The sequence below is a fragment of the Gadus morhua genome, chromosome 13, assembly GCF_902167405.1.
Source record: "Gadus morhua chromosome 13, gadMor3.0, whole genome shotgun sequence".
NCBI lineage: Eukaryota > Metazoa > Chordata > Actinopteri > Gadiformes > Gadidae > Gadus > Gadus morhua.
The window spans coordinates 25853161-25875112 of NC_044060.1; the positions used below are offsets into that span (position 1 = coordinate 25853161).

At 41.6% G+C, this 21952-nt stretch overlaps 2 protein-coding genes across 2 annotated transcripts in view; both read left to right on the forward strand.

The window, feature by feature from the left end:
- coro1ca (coronin, actin binding protein, 1Ca) overlaps positions 1-21952 on the forward strand; it is a 105065-nt gene that overhangs the window by 33492 nt on the left and 49621 nt on the right. The window lies entirely within an intron of this gene.
- Positions 1418-8144, forward strand: LOC115556522 (zinc finger BED domain-containing protein 4-like). The gene is made up of 2 exons (XM_030373618.1): positions 1418-7023; positions 7162-8144. Exons 1-2 carry the CDS (start codon positions 6416-6418, stop codon positions 7688-7690), a joined length of 1137 nt encoding a protein of 378 aa, XP_030229478.1. The 5' UTR covers positions 1418-6415; the 3' UTR covers positions 7691-8144.

The following is a 21952-nucleotide window of genomic DNA, read 5'->3' on the forward strand; positions in this document are numbered from 1 at the left end:
CCTCTGTCTACCCTGACCACACTACAACGCAAACCCAGCATTTTCAAATTTATCCACCTCAACAATCGTTTTCGAAAAAGCATCATTATCAGTGTCGGAATTCGCCGTTTTAGTGTGGACGGCAGTAGCCTGGTCCTACCAGACTCTCGTACTTCATTTCATTTGTACAGAGAGTCTGGACCTACTCAATTGAAAAACGTTAACTCACTTGAAGGCGGGTGTCTGTTGAAGTTTAAAGCTATTGGATCTGCCCCGTGCCACTCTGGATCTGCCATAACCAATCGCTAACGTTTGGCCGGGAATCACGTTGCGCGCAGGCTGTAAACAAACCAAACACCGTGCGTGAAGATGTCCGTCAACGAGAGCTGACTTTAACGTCATCGTTCTCAGCCACTCCCTCTGTTCGCTGATTGGACCGCCAAAAATCGGGCTTCCAAGGAACCCATGCATATGAGGCAGACCCAGACCAGGTACTGAAGTGACATGAAAATTGAGCGGAAGTAGGTAGGTGGGCGGTGCCAGGCTAGGACTGAAGGGCTGAACGGATAAATATTTATGCGTTTGTAGGTTTACCTGGGTTAGTGTGGACAGGGCCTGAGTGGCTACGAGATGGCGACAGGTTCGGAAGCGTTTGCCGACATTCCTTGGCTTGTTGGGAAAAGGACGGGAGAAGTAAAATATGGAGTTATTGTATATAACGGATCAGAAGTGTCCATGTAAGCGCGGCTATTGACCCTTCTGATCCGGTTAGATTTCTAATCGGAATAGATCTGTTCCTATCATGCAAATCCGAATGTACTGTATAGATGGCATTTACAAAGGCTGTAAGCGTACGTCCGTATATCTCTCACACACAACCGTTATGTTGGTCTGGATTTATATGATATATGTAAGGGATAATGTTGTACAGAACGCCGGTCATTATCGGGAAAATAAGCCCCGACACCATTCAGGGCGAAGCATGACACCTCCGCTTTGCGTCGGGGTCCGGTTCGCCCTGAATGGTATTATTTTCGATAATGACCAGCGACGTTTTACACATTATCCCGCTTATTACACGGCTCCTTGCCTAAACGAAACAATATCTTCACCCGGTGTGTCTTTTACAAATACCATTCGTAGTGCTGTTCAGCAAAGAAATAGTGTGCCAAAGAAGTTGAAGTCGCTTAGCAACTGACACACTGGGGTTGATAAGTTACCCGACTACTTGCAGAGTGCTAAGAAAGAGGTGAATCAGGCAAAAAATCCACTTGCCTTGACAGCGGCCTAGTTCGGTGTGCATAAAAGTACAGATGGACCAATTGCGAACTACTGCAGCTGCTGATGCCATCTCTCGAAGTTAAAAAGTAGCCGCACCCACCCCAAACCAATCGGAATTAGTGTATACATGTCGATTATAGCAGACTACACCACCTCTTCTATTCCGCACGGAATTGTATTCCGATTGAGGCGTATTATATTATATTAATACGCCTCAATCGGAATACAATTCTCTGATCTGTAGAATTAATTTATAAACATAATTGGCTCAAAAAGCAGGAAAGGACCAAGCTGCTGAAATTTAAACCATAGTGTGACGGAGCTGGACCATTATTCATTTCTTTTCCAGATATTTTAGATTTTCACCATGGTATCGGTTCAATATCGAGTATCGAGGTATTTTCGGGCAGGTATCGTATGGAAATCATAATTTTGGTATCGTGTAACACTGGCCCCGGCAGAGACTTTCAAAGTTTACAGCAAATCCCTTGTCCAATTTCCTCAAGGAAGATCCCAAGCAAATTATCTTTTAAGTTGAATAGTGGAGTTTTTCTTCAAGCCTCCCTAGAGGCTCATAGTTAGAACATAGACCCAAAATGTTGAACTGTTGTAAAAGGTTGATCAATGGAATTAAACAATGAGAGAACAAAGATTAATCTCATGAGGCTGTGTTGAGGGTTTAAATATTCAGAAGCACAAACCTGCATGTTGAGATTATCGTGGTTAAGCAAGCTTGTAATTCACAAAATATGTGAGTGCTTCTCTTCTTTAAAAATAACTGGTCTTTGTTATCACCCCGGCCCTACGCTGGTTTCTGACATTAATGTATGTCAAGTCCTGTTCTCAAAAGATAATGATGAACAGTGTGCATTATCAAGAAACTGCATTGCCAGCAGGACCCTGCTGTCCTTGGTAATCCCAAATGTAATTCCAACTAGTTGAATGTATTAAGATAGAGGAGGAATTGATATCAAAATGTTTTTTTTACACGTGGTTGTATTATGGGGGGGGGACCTGGGGTGTGGCTATACCGATGTAGCCTAAAAGTCTATGATAGCCGTATGCTAAATGACCATGATTTGCTGCAAGCTGAGATATGAAGCCCCTCGCGCAGTTCAATGCGCCCATCAATGCTGCTGTCTGCTGATGGAAGAATAGGTTAGTCCTGTGCTTCGGTTCTGAACCGCGGCCCACACTGAAGGCCACAGTTGAGTTTGAATCAGTTGGGTCATATCAAGGTCCCTCACTCCCTCAATAAGCGACCCCCGCCCCCCCTCTGTGTTTCTTTCTTTGAAGCACACTCACGAGCCCCTCCCCCAAGACAAGAAAGGATCTGGCTGCCTGCCCCATCTGCGCAGGCTGGTCTCCCACAGCCTGTAGACACAGCTGCTGGGGGCCTTTGTCCCACACAGCTCCCAGTGCTGAACTCCAGTGAGAGACACCCCTTCCCGACACCTTCCTTAATATGACCCAGATTAGGCCTAATTTGCGGATCCTATGCTCTGACCAGCAGAGAGTTGACCGTGTCTCATCTTGCTCTTTTGACCCTGGTGGTTCTGACCTGAAGAGGTATGTCCACCATGACTCAGTCCACCCGCTAGTCGCTGCTGCTTTCAGAACTAAATGTGGCTCCGGTGGTGTCATCTATCCTTTTCTTTCTCATGCTTCCTCTTCTCCTAGCCAGACATCCAGCTCATTTATTTCCTCCCTCATCTTCTTTGAATGAGGCCCTTGGAACCACTTTCCGCTAGCGGAGATGTTCCATAAAGTTTGAGCCTCCATGAAGTGCTGCACAATGCTGTTGTGATTGATCCCTCCCAGGGTGTTAAAAAATGAATTTGAATCAGCCACTTGTGCAATTTACATTGCAGAAGTCTGATTGGTGTATCATCTGCTGAGGCCACAATATCTTCATTTTTTGACGCTGCATGCACTGGGCACCATTGAGCACATGACCTCTCCGGGTCATTATTCCACCATTATGCACTCAAGTATGGAGTTTAGTAGAGCATTGCTACAAATGTTTCCCCTCAACACTAAAGTCCTGTCCCCTGTACACCGTTCAAACACTGGCCTTTGTACACAAATGGACCATTGGATTGGAGTGTATGTTTGATTTGGATCCCTCACACACACACACACACACACACACACACACACACACACACACACACACACACACACACACACACACACAATGTGTGTGTATCCGCCTGCTGTGCCACATCCTCTTTTCAGGTAAAAAAAAATGGACACCTGACATGCTAAATGCAAAGGTCTTTACCTTCCCTCCAGAATCTTTGCAGTTGCGCTGCGTCTCTGTTGCTGTAGAGTCCAGATGACTGCAGACTCTACCATATATGGTCATTTACTGGTCTGTGCCTGACACCCTTCCAAAACCATTTCCTTGTTGCGCTGCAATTGGCTGCTGCTAGCAATGCCGATACACATGAACTCTGGGATAGGCTGAGAGAGGAAGAGCAGGCAGGATGGCTGAATCGGTTCAAGCCTTATCTATCTTTCCAAGTCACTTACTGTAGAGTAGCCAACAAGATTACATTTTTTTATTTGCTAGTATTATTGACATTGCCAATGCTCATTGTATGGCCTGGTTATTAATGTGTATGACATTCAAATACAATGAACACATTTATTGTCAAGTTAAATGCTATTGTCTCTAGCATGTAACATATTCAATCTAACCAGTTGCATTGTCCTAGATAATATTTCACATTTGGTAACCTATCTGTCTGTTTCAAGTGTTTCCTGACTTATCTTGTTCCCTACTTCAGTTCCCACACAAAAGCCTAGTCAGAATAGGCTGTAACTGCTGTTCATGACTTTTTCTCAGGAGCTGGGCGGAATGCATGGCAAACCCTAGTTCATGTGTTAGTCACATGTGGACCCGGAGGAATCTATCTATACAGATCTACTGTGCAGAAAAACTAATTTCTTATCTTTATCAATTGAATTAGTGTTTGCAGAGCGTGCTCTGTATCTTTGCAGTGTTTCTCTATTTCATACTAACCTTGCATGTTGCTATGCAACACAAGCAACTGCATGGCCTCAGACATTCCTCTGTTAGGATAAAAATGTGTGTAGTATTTTTTAGACATGTTAGTTAATGGTTTGATGGCTGTGACTTGAATCTCCATTTTTGGGTATGTGTTTTGAATCTGCTAATTTCTCGTTTTCCTGGAGATGGTTGGTGCTTGCACCTCAATTTCTTGCTAAGCTTATTATAAGCAATAGTATGGAGCATTTGGTTACCTGCAAGTCCTGCTTATGTATTACCTGATATGAATTAAATCATCCAGTGGGTATCATGGTGTTGCATTTGGATAGTTGGTCTTGTTATGGCGCCTGCTGCTAAGGTGTTGGGACATACAGGCAGAGATTTTTCAGCAGAGTTTTGTAAAGCAAAACATATTTTAATAAATTTTGAGGGAACAGCATAAAGCTTACCAAACAACCATCTTGTTTTGCTGGCATTGGCCGAAGGCTGGCCGGCGATAGCTGTTTTCCAAGTTTGATAATTAGTTGGCATTGCTGAACTCTTAGCATAATCACACATCGGATGATTACATAATCATCCTATCAAATCCTGTTTGCACAAGCCCGGGTCGAGCAAGATACAACAGTTCCTCATTACCTTCCATATTTATATTTCTAAAAAATAAATTGGCAAAAAACATGGCAGCAGCTTGATTGAGCTCGCTCATACCTCCCCCAAAATTAACTCTCTAATTCGAATTTATCTTACATCCAAATAGGAAATAATTAGTGTTGCACCGATTCCGATACCAGTATCGGAAGGAGATCCGATCCAGCACTAAAATGGTGGTATCGGAATCGGCGAGTACCAACAAATAGTGCACCGATACCATTTTGATGCTTGTATGTCACTTAAACGTAGCCTTCTCTCTCCCGACACTCACTATCGCTATTGGCCTGCTCCAGACCAATGAGCGGGCCAATAGCCGCTCTTAACCGTCTTTTTCATGCGGCGGGAAAACAAACCAGGAGAAGAAAATGTCTGCAGTGTGGAATTATTTCATTATAGAAACGCCGGCGAGTACATTGGCTAAATGCAAGATTTGCGACCTGAAAGTTTCGAGAGGTGGAGTTAAACGGGGCAGTTTCAATACCTCGAACCTGATAAAACATTTGAAGTCGAAACATGTGAACGAACACAAAGAGTTCGAGACTGAGGCAACTGCAGCTAGCAAGAGAAAGCGGGATGGACCGCAGCAACGATCCCTGGTCAGTTCACTTCGTGTGAAAGAGCAGTGGGACGAGAAGAGTGAAGCAGCAAGACAGATGTCCGAGAAAATAACCGAGATGACTTCTCTGTAACCTGCCCCTCTCCTTCGTTGAAAGCGTGGGCTTCCGGCTTTTTATGGCTAACGCAGTACCTAAGTATAAGGTCCCAAGTCGCAAATACATCACGGGGACGACTATCCCTGCACTAAAACATAAAGTAACGGAGCATGTTTTAGGAAAGCTAGGGGAGGCAGGGACCATAAGCTTTTCAACTGACATCTGGAGCAGCCAAGTCTCCCCACTTTCCCTGCTTAGCTTGACAGCCCACTGGGTAAACTTGGAAACATTCACTCCAGAAAGCGTCATACTTCATGCGAATGAATTCAAGGGATCACACACGGGCGAAGCTATTGCAGGAGCAATAGAGCGCATGCTGCTCAACTGGAGCATCCCGAAGTCAAAGGTAACGTAAGTTTTCTAGTCTAGACTTTGAAAGAAATGCCGCAGTAATTTGCGGCAGTAATTTAAGCCGTAAAGGGGGTGTGTGTGTGTGTGTGTGTGTGTGTGTGTGTGTGTGTGTGTGTGTGTGTGTGTGTGTGTGTGTGTGTGTGTGTGTGTGTGTGTGTGTGTCGTGCTCTCTATTGCGACTTGTCTATTTAATATAGCACTCGTGGGAGTAGGGTAGGTAAGGGATTATCCCTTACCTACTACCCCACTCCCACGAGTGCTATATTGCTTTTATAAAACAATTCTACCGTCAACAAATTAACATTTCAACACAAAGCTTTGGTTAGTTTTTATTATTATAATTACATTATTATTAATAATAATATTATTATTATTATTATTATTATTAAGGGTCCATGCCATTCTTCGGGACAATGCAAGCAATATGAAGAAGGCAATGAGGGACCTGGGAGTCTCCAGCCTGGGATGTTTCTCGCACATGATTCAACTCGTGGTGCACGATGGACTGCTGTCCCAGCGAAGTGTGAGCGATGCGCTGGCCAGTGGGAGAAAAATAATTGGGCACTTCAAACATTCCCCATTGGCCACATTAAGACTTGAAACTGTCCAGACGGGACTGGGAATGCCAGTCAAACGTCTGATCCAAGATGTTCCCACCCGCTGGAACTGCACCTTTTATATGACTGCGAGCCTGCTGGAGCAAAAGAGTGCCATCTCACTCTATGCTGCAGACCACCAGCTCCCAGCAACACTGACAGCAAGTGACTGGACCTTGCTGGAGAAAATCAACCCTCTTCTGGCTCCATTTGAAGAGATCACAAAACGGATCAGCTTCGCCACCTCCACCACCTCAGAGGTCATCCCCTCAGTCATCGTCCTGAAGCGTCTGTTGGCCAAACAGACCACAGAGGACAGCGGGATAAAAACAATGAAGGCGACACTTCTAGCAGCTATGGGCACAAGATTCCAGACCGTTGAGGCGGAGCCCTTGTACTCTGTTTCAACCATAATGAACCCACGTTACAAAGACAGGTATGTTACTTTAATTGTGAGCTGTATAGTGTAAAGTTTAAACATCTTGTGTTAGTGTGTAATTAAATGCAGTGCTAAATAACAGCATATATGAGCTAACAGCTATATAATGCCATTCTGTTTACTTTGTTACTGCAGATACTTCATAAGTGCAGAGAGCAGCAAGCTTGCAAGAAGTGCACTGACCCAAGAGGTGGAGAAAAATGAGGAGTCATCACTGCAGACAACCACCACCGAGGCAGCAGACCCAGCCAGTAAGACCCCAAGGATGACAGCAGAGCCCAACACAAGCAGCTGCTTTAAGGGGCTGTATGAGGAATTCCTGCAAGAGCATGCTGCTGAACAAGGTGGGGCCAGCAGCACAGTTACACAGGTGCAGATAGAGACATATCTGGCTGAGAAAACAATCCACCGCACAGAGAGCCCATTCGAGTACTGGGGAAAGAATAAAGAATGGTTCCCCTCCCTGGCTACTACAGCTGCAAAGTTTCTCTCCGCTCCCTCCACCAGCGTAGATAGTGAGAGGCTTTTCAGCACAGCTTCTAACATACTTGATGAGAAGAGGAATAGGCTGTCAGGAGATCATGTAGAAACACTAATCTTCCTCAAGAAAAATCTGCCAATGTACCTGAGCTTGAACCCCAAAGACTTGAATCCTCAAAAGTAAACAAGAGTAAACACTACTAGGTGTTGTGTGACAGATCTGTCACTGATTAATGCTATTTGTTCTTACCTCAGATACGTTAAATTAATGCAGCTATCTCTCAAATGTACCTCATATGTATATTATTTCTTATTTTAATACAATTTAACGTTCTACTTCTTACTGTTGCACTAGTTTTATACACTAGTATTATGTTATAATTTTATGAAAGTTGCACTATTTTGGCATTTGAGAGCCAAAACTCAGGGTTTTTAAGAGTTTGTAATGTATTTTTAATGTAATGTCATTTTAATGTATTTTACTTTCTTACTGTTGCACTGTAACTGTTGCACTGTTCACTTCTATTATACATGTTCTAATTTCATGAATGTTGCACTATGTTGGCCTTTGAGAGCCAAAAGTTTATTCAGCTATTGTTGTCACCCATACCAGGTAGGCAATAAAAAGTTCTACTGGATTCACGTTGTATTAGTCTTCCTGCTTCACAAAGGTAGGCAGCAGCTTGACAAAGCCATGATGGCAATGATTTTACATCCAAGTAGTATGCAGCTCTTCATATATACACACACACACACATCAATTTCAAACAGAGTGGTATCGGTATGGTATCGGTATCGGCCGATACTGCACAGCCAGGTATCGTTATCGGAGCCAAAAAATGGCATCGGTGCAACACTAGAAATAATGCCTGGCAGCAAAAACTGCCAGGCACTTCGCTCCGGAATGCATATGGAGTTGAATAAGTATCAGCCAAAGAAGAAAACTGCAAACAAACAAACCGCTGGAGACGCAAACCTCAGCATGGTTGACTCAAGTGAAATGCACAAACTGTTTGCCGAATTAAAGGAGACATATTATTGTGTTTTCCCAACAAGTAAACATAGTAATGAGTTCCAGAAAACATGTTTTTGAAGCTGTTTGTTGTAAATAGCTTTGAGGAAAAAAAATCTCGCCTACCGCTATTCCCCTCTGTTTCAGTCCCTTCAGAATGCGCTGTTTCTGGTGTCTGTAGCTTTAATGCAAATGAGCTGTTGCCCATTGACCAATGAGCAGACGGAGTGAACCACAGCATGGAGGAGAAGTGATTGTTGCCGTTGCAGACTCCTGGAGCTCTATATCTATGTAATATAATATTTTTATTATATAATGTATAGATATTTATATAATATTATATCTAATATCACGGCCAAAAGCTATGTGCGCCTCGGATGATATTATGAATCATAAAGACTGCGTCTGACGTCTCAGTCTGGTACTTCAACAACAAGTAAAGACTCGTAGTGGTGGTTATCTCTGCCATGTTTGAGAAGAATTGGGGGAAAGGATCTTTGGCCGTCTCTTAAGTACAATCCCTTTCTCCATGGAGGAGAAAGGGATTGTACTCTGGGAGCTGAGCTGCTGGTCTGCTGCAGTGCCGTCCCCACTGGAGCTGTTCAGCTCCCGGAGTACACCTGCCGGACTGCGGCTGAACTGCCACCGAAGCTCCAACGGCAGTTCAGCTCCCGGAGTACACCTGCCGGAGCTGCCGGACTGCCATCGGCAGCTCCGGCTGGGAGAGCTCGGCAGCAGTCCGGGCTGAGCTGCCGGGCTACCACCGAGCTCAACCCCCGCCCGAGCTGCTCGTCCGCTGGTCCACAAATTATTAGTAGAGCTGTCAAGCGATTAAAATATTTTATCGTGATTAATCGCATTATTGTCATAGTTAACTCACGATTAATCGCAATTGATCACAAATTCTTTTCTATGCTAAATATCCCTTGATTTTTTTGTCCCATAATTCTTCTCATTTTAATTATTTTAAAAAGAGCCTATAGTGCAATTAAACGACTGCTTTGAACAAATGTCATTTGAACATAGCAGTCAGGCTACTGCTTCTTTGTTTTGAGCCAAAGAAAAAAAAAAAAAAAAATTGTATTTTTTTTTAAATAAAATAATTGCATTAATCGCGCGATACATTTTTTAACGCCGTTAAAATTGGTTTGCGTTAACGCCGTTAATAACGCGTTTAACTGAAAGCTCTAATTATTAGCTATGCTCTGATTGGAGGGGGGTTGGGAAGTGAGAGGTTATATTCAAATGTGCCCCCTTCTTACGTAGGAGGGGGAGCCAAAACTGACTCGCTCGTTTGGAAACTGTAGTACTTACCTACTGTTAAGTTAAATTTGTTGGCACCTCTATAATATTATTTATATATAATAACATGGAAGCCATTTGGGCTGTTACATTGCTCCAGGCAAGCTCTATACTAGATTATCAACGTCATGCCGAAAAAGACCCTGGCTGCAATTTTCACCAAAATTACACTTTAAGTAAAGAGTTCAATGGACTGAAAGAGGAACTGAAAGAGTTTCATCAAGTGACTGAACACGATATTAGAACGATTATCCAAAAAATAGCTGATTTGAGCCAAAAGCTCGATGCGTCAACAATGTGTGTTGATCAGCTGGAGGTCTGGGTGAGTGATTTGGATGATGCCGAGGCTGACAATCAGAAAACCACGAAATGGGTGAAGTCTCGAATTTACGAATTTTGAGAATAGATGGATTATTTGGAGAGTGAAGGGAATGACATCATGGCATTTCTCTATCAGCTGATTAAAGAAATTTGAGTGCCTTGAGAATTGAACATCATTCGTGCCCATCGCACTTATCAAGAACGTAAAAACTTTGTTCGGCCGATTATTGTTGCCTTCCTCAATAACATTTTGCAAGGTGCCTGGGCAAAGAAGGAAGTAATAGTAAGACGCGCGTATTTACTTTGATCACGACTTCACCTTCAAGGTGAGACGTGAAAGATGCCTATACACAGTGTTGGGAAAGTTCACTCTCTACGTGAACTAGTTCAAAGTTCAGTTCACAAATTTTAAAATGAATTAGTTCAGTTAAACGTTCATAATTCAACATTTTGAACTAAGTTCCCAGTTCCAAAAAATGAACTAGTTCATAGTTCTTTTTTTCAATATGTTGCTGTGAGCTATTCGTTTTTTCCGGTATTTTGAACATTGAGCGCCGCTTTGTGGTTTGTCTAGGATGAAATAGGATTATCTTACATCATTATTATTATATTATATAAATATATATATAAGTTAAGAGCAGAGCCGGACAGTAACGGAGTACATTTACTTGAGTACAGTACTTAAGTACAATTTTGAGGGATCTGTACTTTACTCAAGTATCATTTTTTGGGAGTACTCATGACTTTACTCAGGTACATTTGAGAGGCAAATATTGTACTTTTTACTCATACATTTACATTACAGTTACATTTCTATCCATAACCGTGAGTACCCGTTACTCCTTCTGAAAAATAAAAAATAAAAGGAGAAAAGAAAAATCACGGAAACCCTCAATTTGTTGTTTCCCTCTCAAACGTGATTCCCTCTCAAACTGATTAGGACAGCCTTCAGCCTATCAGCAATCACCTTCGCTTTCCGCCAAAGCCAACTCCATGGTCAGAATTAGATGAGAGACGATTGTTGATTTGATTGATAAAAAAACTGAGAAACTCACACATACATAGAATTGTTAGCTGAATTTTCTTTTCGGATATTGCATATTTATGTAAGCTGAGCAATTGTTTTTATGTTCTTGAGTATACTGTTATACTGTATACTATTGTGCTATTGCCATGGTAAAAAGATGAAAATTACTTGATTTTACTTAAAATTCCTTTTACATTATCCAAGGTGTTAACATTTTTCATAACTCCATGCAGGACGTTTCTATACATTAATGTAAGCACTGTGGCAGTAGTAATGCAATATTTAGAAAACATACTCTTGTACTCTTGATACTCAAGTACTTTTAAAAACAAGTACTTTTACTTAAGTAGACATCTGACTGTAGTACTTTTACTTGTACTTGAGTAAAATTGAGCAAGGGGTATCTGTACTTTTACTCAAGTAAGGAAGCTGTGTACTCTGTCCGCCTCTGGTTAAGAGTAACTTAAGCTACAGTTGTGCGTCTTCTCCATATTGTCCGCCATCGTACTGCTGCGAGTGCGAAATGCATCCTGGGATTTATAGCGGTTGCAAGCACACAAGAGCCACCTCCGATGCATGCTCGGTGAAACAGCGAGATCGAGCACGCATCAAGAACACTTCCGGGTTTTACGACAGTACTCGCTTGATGCGTGCTTCGAATTGGAACAGTGCTCGGGCAACGACTGATGACGTTTCACGAGTCCACGAGCACACAAGCACGCACAAGTACGCGAATTGAGAAACGGCCTTCTTGTCATTCTTACCCCCCTAAAAGTGTGCCCACAGCCCAAACCGTAAATGGTGCAGCCACGCCAATTGCATGACTAGATCCAGATCTCTTCCGACTACGCAGACGACAAAATCCAGACACGCCGGTCACTAGGTGGCGCTATACCAAGGAAAACGCGTTTGGGGCTATAACTCCCACACCGAACCTCCCACAGTCGTGTCTAACGTCCCCAAGACGTTAGACACACAGATTCACTGGAGTCTGCTGCATCTTTTGGCATAGGCCACGCCCATTTGCGTCTATTTTTTTGTGCGAAATCGCGAAAACCGCTAAACTGCCTTTTCCCTACTCCTCCCACCTCTCTTGCCCAATCGACACCAAACTTTTCACACGAGATCTTCAGACGCACACAAAAAAATAAATCCAAACACTTTTTTGATCCGACCTTCGACGACCTTCGACGACGAAACGCTGGTGTTTTGAATATTTGTTGCTTAGCTACGTTTTACGTCTAAAATCCAAAATCCCCCCAAAAAAAAATAGACAAATTCTTACTATCCAAATTTTGCACACATGTCGGCGATACCCTTAATGGCTTTCGTTAAAGAATTCTGGAAAATTCGCCATAAGGGGGCGCAATAAATGAGGAAATTGTATATCTTTTAATTGGCCTAAGGAATGTTCTTCAAACTCAAAGGAAACCATCAAGGGGCAAACCCCAGTCTATATAAAAAATATGGCCAAGAATTATTAATGTGGGCGGGAGTTATTTGGCAAAGGAAAATTCTCATTGGAAAATTTCACAAGAAGGGGTCGCCAAAAACGACGAAATAATATATCTCCTAATTGGCCAATGGAATGTTCTGAAAACGTGTTTTGGGCTATAACTCCCACACTGAACCTCCCACAGTCCAAAACCTATCTATCCAGAGGTTCACAGTAGCGTTTTGAACACATGCTTCGCGTTGTGCCGGCAAAATGCACATTTCTTGGACCCCTGGATAACTGCTTGCAGTTCTAGTTATCTCTAAAATCGGATGAATCCTTTTCACCCTGGTCAATTTCATAGAAATGCCAAACGTCCACATTCTCAGCCCATTTTTCCTATATGACCATTTTGTCATCATTATTGTCATATATTTGTTTATCATTAGGTTGATACCATTGACACTGCAAATATTCAGATCTGTACTCATTTAAGAAAGCCCTTAATTCTCTTGTGAAATGTGTCCCTGGAGTTTTCTTGATGTGCGCTTATTAATAGACAATTTCACTATGTGAATGAGGCTTTATGCAGTTCAGCAATGTCAGTGGCTCAACGGCATAATGCCTTGTACTGGTGATCCTTAGGTTGAGGGTTCGAATCTCGATTAGAGCATTATGAACAAGCTCAACATGATATTCTGTCATTGCCACTCATTCAAGAAACACAACATTTAACAGTACCTGAAATTCATCAGGAAATTAACATTCCTCCTCTTTAGTTTCCAAGAATCTGACTGCCAAGACACAGTATGGCATTAAGGGGAACTTCTTCGTGAACCATTTTTCTTTCATAATTAACTGTCTTCCGACAATGTTCTTGACTACAAATGTTTAAATTCCCCAGAATTTCTAAGATTTTTCAGGTATATGCTTTTAAGAAAGCCCTTAATTCACTTGAGAAATGTGTGCTTGGAGTTTTTTTGATGTTGTGTGCTTGTATGAATAGTCATTTTCAGAATGACATTTTCATCAGCTTGTTCATGAGCATTATGAACAAGCTGAACATCACATTCGGCCATTGCTCTGCAGCCCACTCACCTGAAAGCAAGGCACAGTATTGCATTGAGGGAAACATCTTCATCAACATCTTTTCTTCATAATTATGTCATATTTATATATCTTCCATGTATATCTTCCATTAGTGTGTTCTTGACTTTTCATTTTGCTCGGCTTGCAGTTATATTTATTATTATCATTTATTTATTTTCTCACAAAATCTGCCATATCTCAAAAACGACATGGTCAAAAGTTAAGAAAATGGGCAGGCTTGTAGAACTCGTAAAATGAGTTGGGATACAGGTTCAAAAGGCTGCCATTTCAACTGAGAAAGTGAAATATGCATGAAACTTGTTATACATGCACCATTCGTCATGATGAACAACTTTCAGAGTCTGAACCATATGGTCAGATCCTTAAGACGTAAGGCAATGACTGAAACTTAACACGCACACATTAACTGCTTGATGCCGAAAGTGGTAAAAGCTGCAATCTCAGCACACATGTACTAGGGCTGCAACTAACGATTATTTTAATAATCGATTAATCTGTTGATTATTTTTTCGATTAATCGATGAATCGGATAAAAAAAGGAAACATTTGGAATTGCCGCATCTTATTCAAAAACTGAACATTACTTCAAATTCACAGTGCAGACTGAAGTGTAAAAACACCAGGTTATTGCTCCAACGTCCCGAAACTATTAAAAATAATATTAAATAATAAAAAAATTAAAAAAACATAATGGAATAACACAAAGAAAAACATACAATGTATGATATACTTTTATATGTATATAAGGGATGTCCATGGTTAACCGGTCAAACCTATTGATACCATTTTCGAGACTCCTTGAAATAGAACTTGTAATATTGCTTTAACTGCTGATAAGATGATGATAGTTCAAGATAGGACATTAAACAGGTCATAAGTCTATCTTTACTATCTATTTTATATTACTGGGAAAACAAGTTTTCACCAAAATCTCAATTATTATAATTATTTTTCTGTTGCATTTGAACGCATCAATCATATTACTGAGCCGACCTGAACACATCACATTGTACACTGTTTGTGACCATTGGTCAGTTGTTTTTTTTTAAGCTAACTAGCTCTATATCCTGCCGATTTTAACATGGATTTAAAAACTGCATTACTATTTTTACCTGACGGGACTTTCTACACCGTCCGGTTGTGTGATTACTACCGCTGCTTTGAATGACTGTTGATGCACGCGGTGCCGACTCCGAGCCCGTCTGCACAACGTCTGCAGCAGCAGCAGCTGACAGAGTTTTCGGTTGGACTAGACGGAGACTGAGTTGAAGGAGTTTTTTTAACCCAAAGACAGTGAAGGTACAACACTTTCATGTAGGCCTAAAGTCCAGTTTTAAGATATGCCCAAAATACAAGCTGTGGTCGCTCACACTAAAGCTCGCTGTGGGCGTGCAAGAAACATGAACCAACCTGTCGGCGGCTGGCTGTAAACAGTGCTGCGCCTGAACTTTTTAACAGTGCTGCGCCCTAACTTTTTAATCGCGCGACACAACGAATCGACGACCAAATTCGTTGCCAAAACATTTAGTAATCGACTTCTATCGATTTTATCGATTCTTTGTTGCAGCCCTATGTGGGACTATATGGTTTGAAATTCATAGCAATAAGGCTAAAGATGGCAGAGATATACATTTTAAAGAGAAATACATGCATATCTCCGATGTTTAAACAGCTCTAACATTGCTTCAACAACACATAGGCTCTGCTGCTCGGCCGAATATGGCTACAAAGGGTGGATTCCATTGTATACCCATGCCAAATTTTAAGTCGATGTCTGAAAATAAAAATGGGATGCATTTGTTTGAAGTTGCCTTTCTGAGACGCGGCCTCTCTACAATGCAGGCTTGGCCTTAAAGCGGTACACACGTAATTTTGCAAACGTCTGTTTGCAGTGGATTTGGACACAGTATGCTTTAGAAACAAGTAAATAATTCTATGTATTAGGGATGGGCACGAGTAGTAAATTCCAAACTCGAGTGATCAACGGAATTCCTCGAGGATCAATCGAGTACTCGTTTAATCAAATCTATTTTTAGAATGCAACGCATCTGCAGCAGGAATAGGCCTAATGATGGGCACGGCAATATTACCAACCAAACCTGTAATGCTTATTCTCCATCAAAACAGTCAGTTATCAGAGTAATCATTATTTATTTTTGCAAACTTTCGAAACACATTTTCCTTACAAAAATAAATATGCGTCTCACAATTTAAATCACGTCGAACCAAGGCCTGTAACGGTTTAAAAAAACCAAAAAAAAAACAAGTAGCCTCACCATTGCAAATAATTTAAAGCTGCAAATAAAACGGCAGCAAATGGACTATGGAAATACTCAGCGTTGGGACCTTCTCTACACGGCCGGGATTACACACGCGTCTTGCGGCGGTGAAAATAGCCGACACACTTGGTTGCTGCGGGTCTGCTTTCCCGAACTCACCGTTGTGTTTCAGGAGCATATGTTGCCGCATAATACTTGTAGTACTCTGGTAGCTCGATTTCGCTTGGCATATTTTACATTTCACCTTATGATCTCCTATTTCTTTAAAGTATTTCAATTCTTCGCTGCGCTTTGCTTTAACCGCCATCTCTTAACTTTTTGGAATTCTGGCGTGCCTGCACACGGCACGGCACGCGCCATACAGAAATTTGATACATTTCATTTGCTTTGTGCCCACGGCATGCGTTAGTGGCGCCGCAAAGAAAATTGATACATTTGCTTCAGAAAACTTTGTTTGTGTGTGTATATGCAAACTCGAGTTTGCCTGTCCACCAACCGAGTTCATTTGTAACGAGGAGTATTTGAGTAATCGATTCCTCACGCCCATCCCTACTATCCCTACCAAGAAAAAATAAATCGGTTCATCCTAGCCCGAGAAAAGGCAGAAAGTGGTCTCTCTGGCTCAAATTAAGAAATCCTCCAACTACCAGAGTGCACTGTCTTGCTGCACCGCCCGCCTGTTTCCGTTTGGAAGGGGAAGGATCCGTTATACTAGCGCGAGTGGTCGCACAAGCAAACTTTGTGTAAACATATCCCTGTGATACGTTGACTAGCTTAGACTTCTGCTCTAGTTTTTTCAAACGCATCATTTGTATATCACTGTACAGCATAAAAACATTTGCTAATTACAGTAGCTTAGTATATCTTTTCGCCCCAGTTGAATTAAGTGTCTATCTTAAACAGTAGGCTTACTTTACTATGACATCACTTGGGTTAGTAAACAAATTCCAACAACCAACATGAATTTGAAATTTTATTCATGAAAAAATATGAACTATTTGCAAAAATAAAACGTGCAGGGTGCGTTTGCTAGAGTCAAAATAGTCACAGCTCATCTTGAGCATCTACTGTCTCCTGGTAGCCACGGTACTGCCCATCTGGTGCTGGGTAATTAGCTCTAATGGTCTGGACAATACAAGAAGCCGATACTGTCTAAGAAAGAAAGAGAACAACATTAGCAAAGCAAGATGAATTATGCCTTGAGTAGCCTATACAGCATTACACAGACTTCAAGCTAAAGGAACGTAGCCTATGCTCTGCCAATAGGATCGGCTACTTTCGGATAACTTCATTGTCACGTGCCCCGGGACTCAAAACTATTGTAGCCAATGTGTTAGTAAAAAAAATCGAACACTTACTCTATGCTCAGAAGTAGGGATGCACGATATATCGGCAGTGATATCGTTATCGGCCGATGTTAGTAATTTTTTAACATATCGGCATCGGCCCGATAAGTAAAACTCGTCCGATATTAACAGCCGATATTTATTTCCTAGTCTAGTTGCCGTTGTGTGTGTTTTTTGCCCATGCGCAGCTTGTTTGGTCATGTGACATTGTCAGTGACGCAGCCAGAGACGCACGGAGAGGCAGTACAGGAGTGTTTGTCACCTTAACTGAAAATAATCAATGTCGGCGGTTTGGAGGTTTTTTACGGTCTCAAATGAATGTACTCGAAATGCAATATGCAGTACTTGCAAAGCTGAAGTAATGTGCGGAGGATGCCGTGTCAAATCATTATATACATTATCGTAGCGAAATACAGTTTCTGTTGTGTTTTATTTGACGTTCCGTAATCCCGGAAATCCACGGAAACCGGAACCGGAAGCGGGTATGTTTATATTTGGTTGTAGTCTTTTCGCTCGGTTCTCCGGATCAACAGTAGGGCTAGAACCGAGTGAAAAGACTACAACCAACCTCCCTTGATATATTGGATTTAGCCTATTTCACAGATTTGAGTTGAAATTGACTTAAACTTGACACACTTTTTGTAATTTATTAGACAAGTGTCTGGTTTCCATGAATATTGGCAAATTTGATTTAAGTTATAAAACCTTGTCAAGATATTTTGATTTGTGATCGTTATTGTGATTTATGATCCAAACTTTTTCATAGATGCAAGTTGTAAAAGTAGCCTAAAACTAACACTGTTAGTAACTTGTGTTTGTTATGGATGCCCTGTAACTTGTTGAAGAAACAATGTATTTTGAAGTTTTGGTAAATAAAGAAAGAAATAACTTTTTCATATTCACAGTGTTTACATGTTCTTCAGTATACAAAATCATCATAGAAACTTGTTTTTATACTAATATCGATATCGGTAAATATCGGTTATCGGCCGTAACAGCAATTTTAATATCGGATATCGGTATCGGTCAGAATTTTCATATCGGTGCATCCCTACTCAGAAGTCTGTTTCTCCCGGCGGGCTTTGGCTGGCGTTTCCAGTTGACTTTCTGGGTCCGGAAATATGTATCCAATATCCAACAGATGAGTTGTAAAGCCTGGGAGAGAGGTTACACACATGGCCCCGTCCTCGCCAGATTCAGCCATTTATTCTAGAAGAAACTGGCTTCGCTGAAATTCGCTGCAGCACAGGGACTCTGTGTTAGTGTTCTTAGGCGAACAGAGCAAACAGGTACACCACCAGTTCACTCCAGCGCGCTCCGGCTCCTCGTCCTCGGCAACAGGCAAGGCTTGTTCAGCTGCAGCCGCAGCATCCTCCTCCTTTCTTTCTCTCAATTCTTCCTGGCTGAATTCTGGCTCGAACAAATAGCCCTGAATGTCAGAATCCAGCAATAGATTTTCAAAATCCACTTTGGCTGTTTCCCATTGCAAATTTGCTTCTGCCATGGTCAGAGGTTTGTGTCGGTCTAGTTCTAGAGCTAAGCGCTGAATAAAAATGGCGGTCATTGTGTTTACACCTCGTACGTGAGCTCCCGCCCCCCCTCATTCCTTATTGGCGGGCTTACCAATTTGCGGAAGCATTGTTTTGTAGTCCTCGGCCCTTCTAGAAGGCAAGCAGAGTTTACTGAGATGATGTCAAACACGTCATTTGACGTCATTTCAGGAGAAATTTAGATCAGGAAATCCGGGCTGAGGGAAGACTGGGTTAGACTGAGGGAAAAAAATCTTTTTTTTTTATTACAATAGCGATTTTATAATGATAGGTAACGCCGGTTCTGAATCGGTGAAGTATCCCTTTTACTTCCGGTAAACCCGTTTTTAAGGCATACCAATGCCATATTACCATACCGACCAAGTTCACCATACCTCCACGTATTGACTTCTATTTCTCAAAATATACTCTAATCTGCCCTTGGCATTCTAAGGTCATACTGTCGATCATACGGTCAAACTGCTGGTCATATTGTCCGTCATACTGTAGGTCATACGGTCATACTGTTGGTCATTATGTCGGTCATACTGTTGGTCATACTGTCGGTCATATGGTCATACTGTCGGCCATACAGTTGGAAATTGTCATGGATGCTTGCAACTATATTTATTATTATGATTATAATAATGATATATCTTTTTGCCTTTCTTCCCTTTTCTTTTCTTTCCTGTGGACACATTTGGTTGTAGTGTCCCTGCTGTTTTGTGTGATGTTGTGTAGGGCTGGCCCGAATTATTCGAATATGCTGCAGAGCGTGAGCGTCTTGGGAATACCCGTTCAATATAATGGATATAATGTGGACACATAAGACAATCAATATTCGGTATTTGTTATGGATTTATTGTACAAATTCCCTGAAAAGATGCACGTTCCAGGATGAATTGAAAAGCTCCCGTAAGGGCTGAGATGGCAGAGAACATCTGATTTGGAACGGAGCAACAGCTGTTCGCTTTCACGGGGAAAAACTAAGGAACTTCAACCTACTTAGGCCTACTAATTAACGTTCAAAAGCTATTAAATCTTCAACAAAATATGCAGATACTGTCAAAATCGGTTCCAGGGAGTATATAGGGATTATTAATGTTGTTTTTGATGATGTTTTTATCTGGAACGAGTATTCGAATATTCGCTCGGAAAAACCAACGAGTATTCGAAGCCTGAAAAATGGCATTCGGGACAGCCCTAATGTTGTGTGGCTGTGTTTAGGAGAATGTGTGTGAGATTTCAATTTAAAAAGAAAAAGAGACTTTCTTTTGTAGTCTTCAGACACTAAGACATGCTGAATTGATTGGGGCTGTCTGTTCTGATGATCGATTGTTTGGTCTACATGCATTTGTTCAACCAAATTCTCAAAGGTCGGACAATCGCCCTTATTTTGTTGTGAGCGCACCTTAAGACTCTTAACACTTTTTCACAACTTTGAACTGGCCCAATTTAAGGAAGATTGATAGTTGTAACGAACTGAATGTTTAATTCAGTTAGTTATCATCTAAAAAAGTTAATAAAATAACTGTTTTCCTGATGTCTGTGATGATCTGTCAACTTTCCTGTTTACCGCTCGATAGGATTGAATGTCGACATATCAGAATTGGCTCCTTGCGAATCACCCAGCATTGGGAACTATTTTATTAAAGGTCCCATAACATGCCACCAGGTATGAGTGTGATTAGCCGTTTTGGAAATCTGCCCCTTGGATAGATCAGTCTACCAGCCTACCCAGTAGACTGTAGCAAACTTTGCTCATCTATCCGTCATACATCTAGGTCAGGCAACTCCAAACGGCGGACCGCGGACCGGGTCCGGACCAAGTGACGGTCCTATCCGGACCCATGGCCAATTTAAAAGAATATGGTTCTTTTTTTCTTTTTTTTTATGATTTCACTATACAAAGCATGATTATGTTAATAAAGACATTACTCACTTAAATACAAATTGAATGGCAGAATAGTCCGTAGTACAGCATAAAAACAGCAAAAAGAACATCAAGATCATGCGCTCACCGAACTCCCCCCCCTCCCTCCGTCTGTCACGGCATGTGCGTAATAGCGTCACTCAAAAAATAGCAAATCAAATCGTTTGTTTACCGGAAGAGCGATTTGGAATGAGAAAATGGCTTGCTCGAAAATTAGGAAAGTTCACCACGAAAACAGGCATTTTAAAGATGAATGGACTGACCAATACATGTTCATTCTCCCGCAAGGCAGTTTGTGTGTCTTTGTTGGTCTGAAAAAACCAGACCAACAAAGGTCTGGTTTTTTGTGTGTCTTTGTTGGATAAAAAGCGGGAATATTAAGCGGCATTACGAATCCAAGCACAGATCCTTCGAGGAAATCCCCAGAAGTCAGAATTAAGAGCGTGGAAAATATCCGAGCCGAGAGCTCAGTATGAGAGGTCTACACCAGTCTTCACACACTAATTTACAGGCCAGCAACGTGCAAATGAATGCTCACTTAAGATTGCATGGATTTTGGGGCAACATAAAAAAACTTTCAGTGACGCGACTGTTGTGAAGGAGTGCTTGAACGCCACTGCCGAGACATTACTTGAAGGTAAACAAAGGGATGAATTGTGTGAAAAAATAAATCAAACGACAACCAGAAAATCCGAAATGTTATCAGATGACGCACTGTCACAGATTGATGCGGCTGTTCAGAGTGCCCCATCCTTAGCCGTGATGAGTCTTCAGCTGTAACGGATAATGCCCAGCTTTTGGTTTATGTGAGATTTTTTTCATCAAGACAAGAAAGAGATCTTTGAGGACCTGTCGGGTCTAACACCACTTGAGACCAGTGATGGGCAGTAACGCGTTAGAAGTAAGGCGTTACTGTAATCCAATAACTTTTTTCAAATAACGAGTAAAGTAAGGCATTACAATTGGAAAAATTGTAATTCGATTACTTTTACTTTCTTGCAAGCAGCCTGCGTTACTGCGTTACTAAACCGTGATTTATTTTTGCCATAGACGGTAAAATAATTTGGGATTTTGCCATATTTGCTTTGTGAGACTGTCTCGTGACAATGACGTAGCCTATAGCGGCGCAACGTCTAGAAGTAAACAGATCAG

Excerpts from the sequence above, each read along its gene's own strand:
- LOC115556522 (XM_030373618.1), top strand. The coding sequence starts at position 6,416 with ATGAAGAAGGCAATGAGGGACCTGGGAGTCTCCAGCCTGGGATGTTTC. Across the intron at positions 7,024-7,161 it reads AACCCACGTTACAAAGACAG|ATACTTCATAAGTGCAGAGA; the intron begins GTATGTTACTTT and ends TTGTTACTGCAG.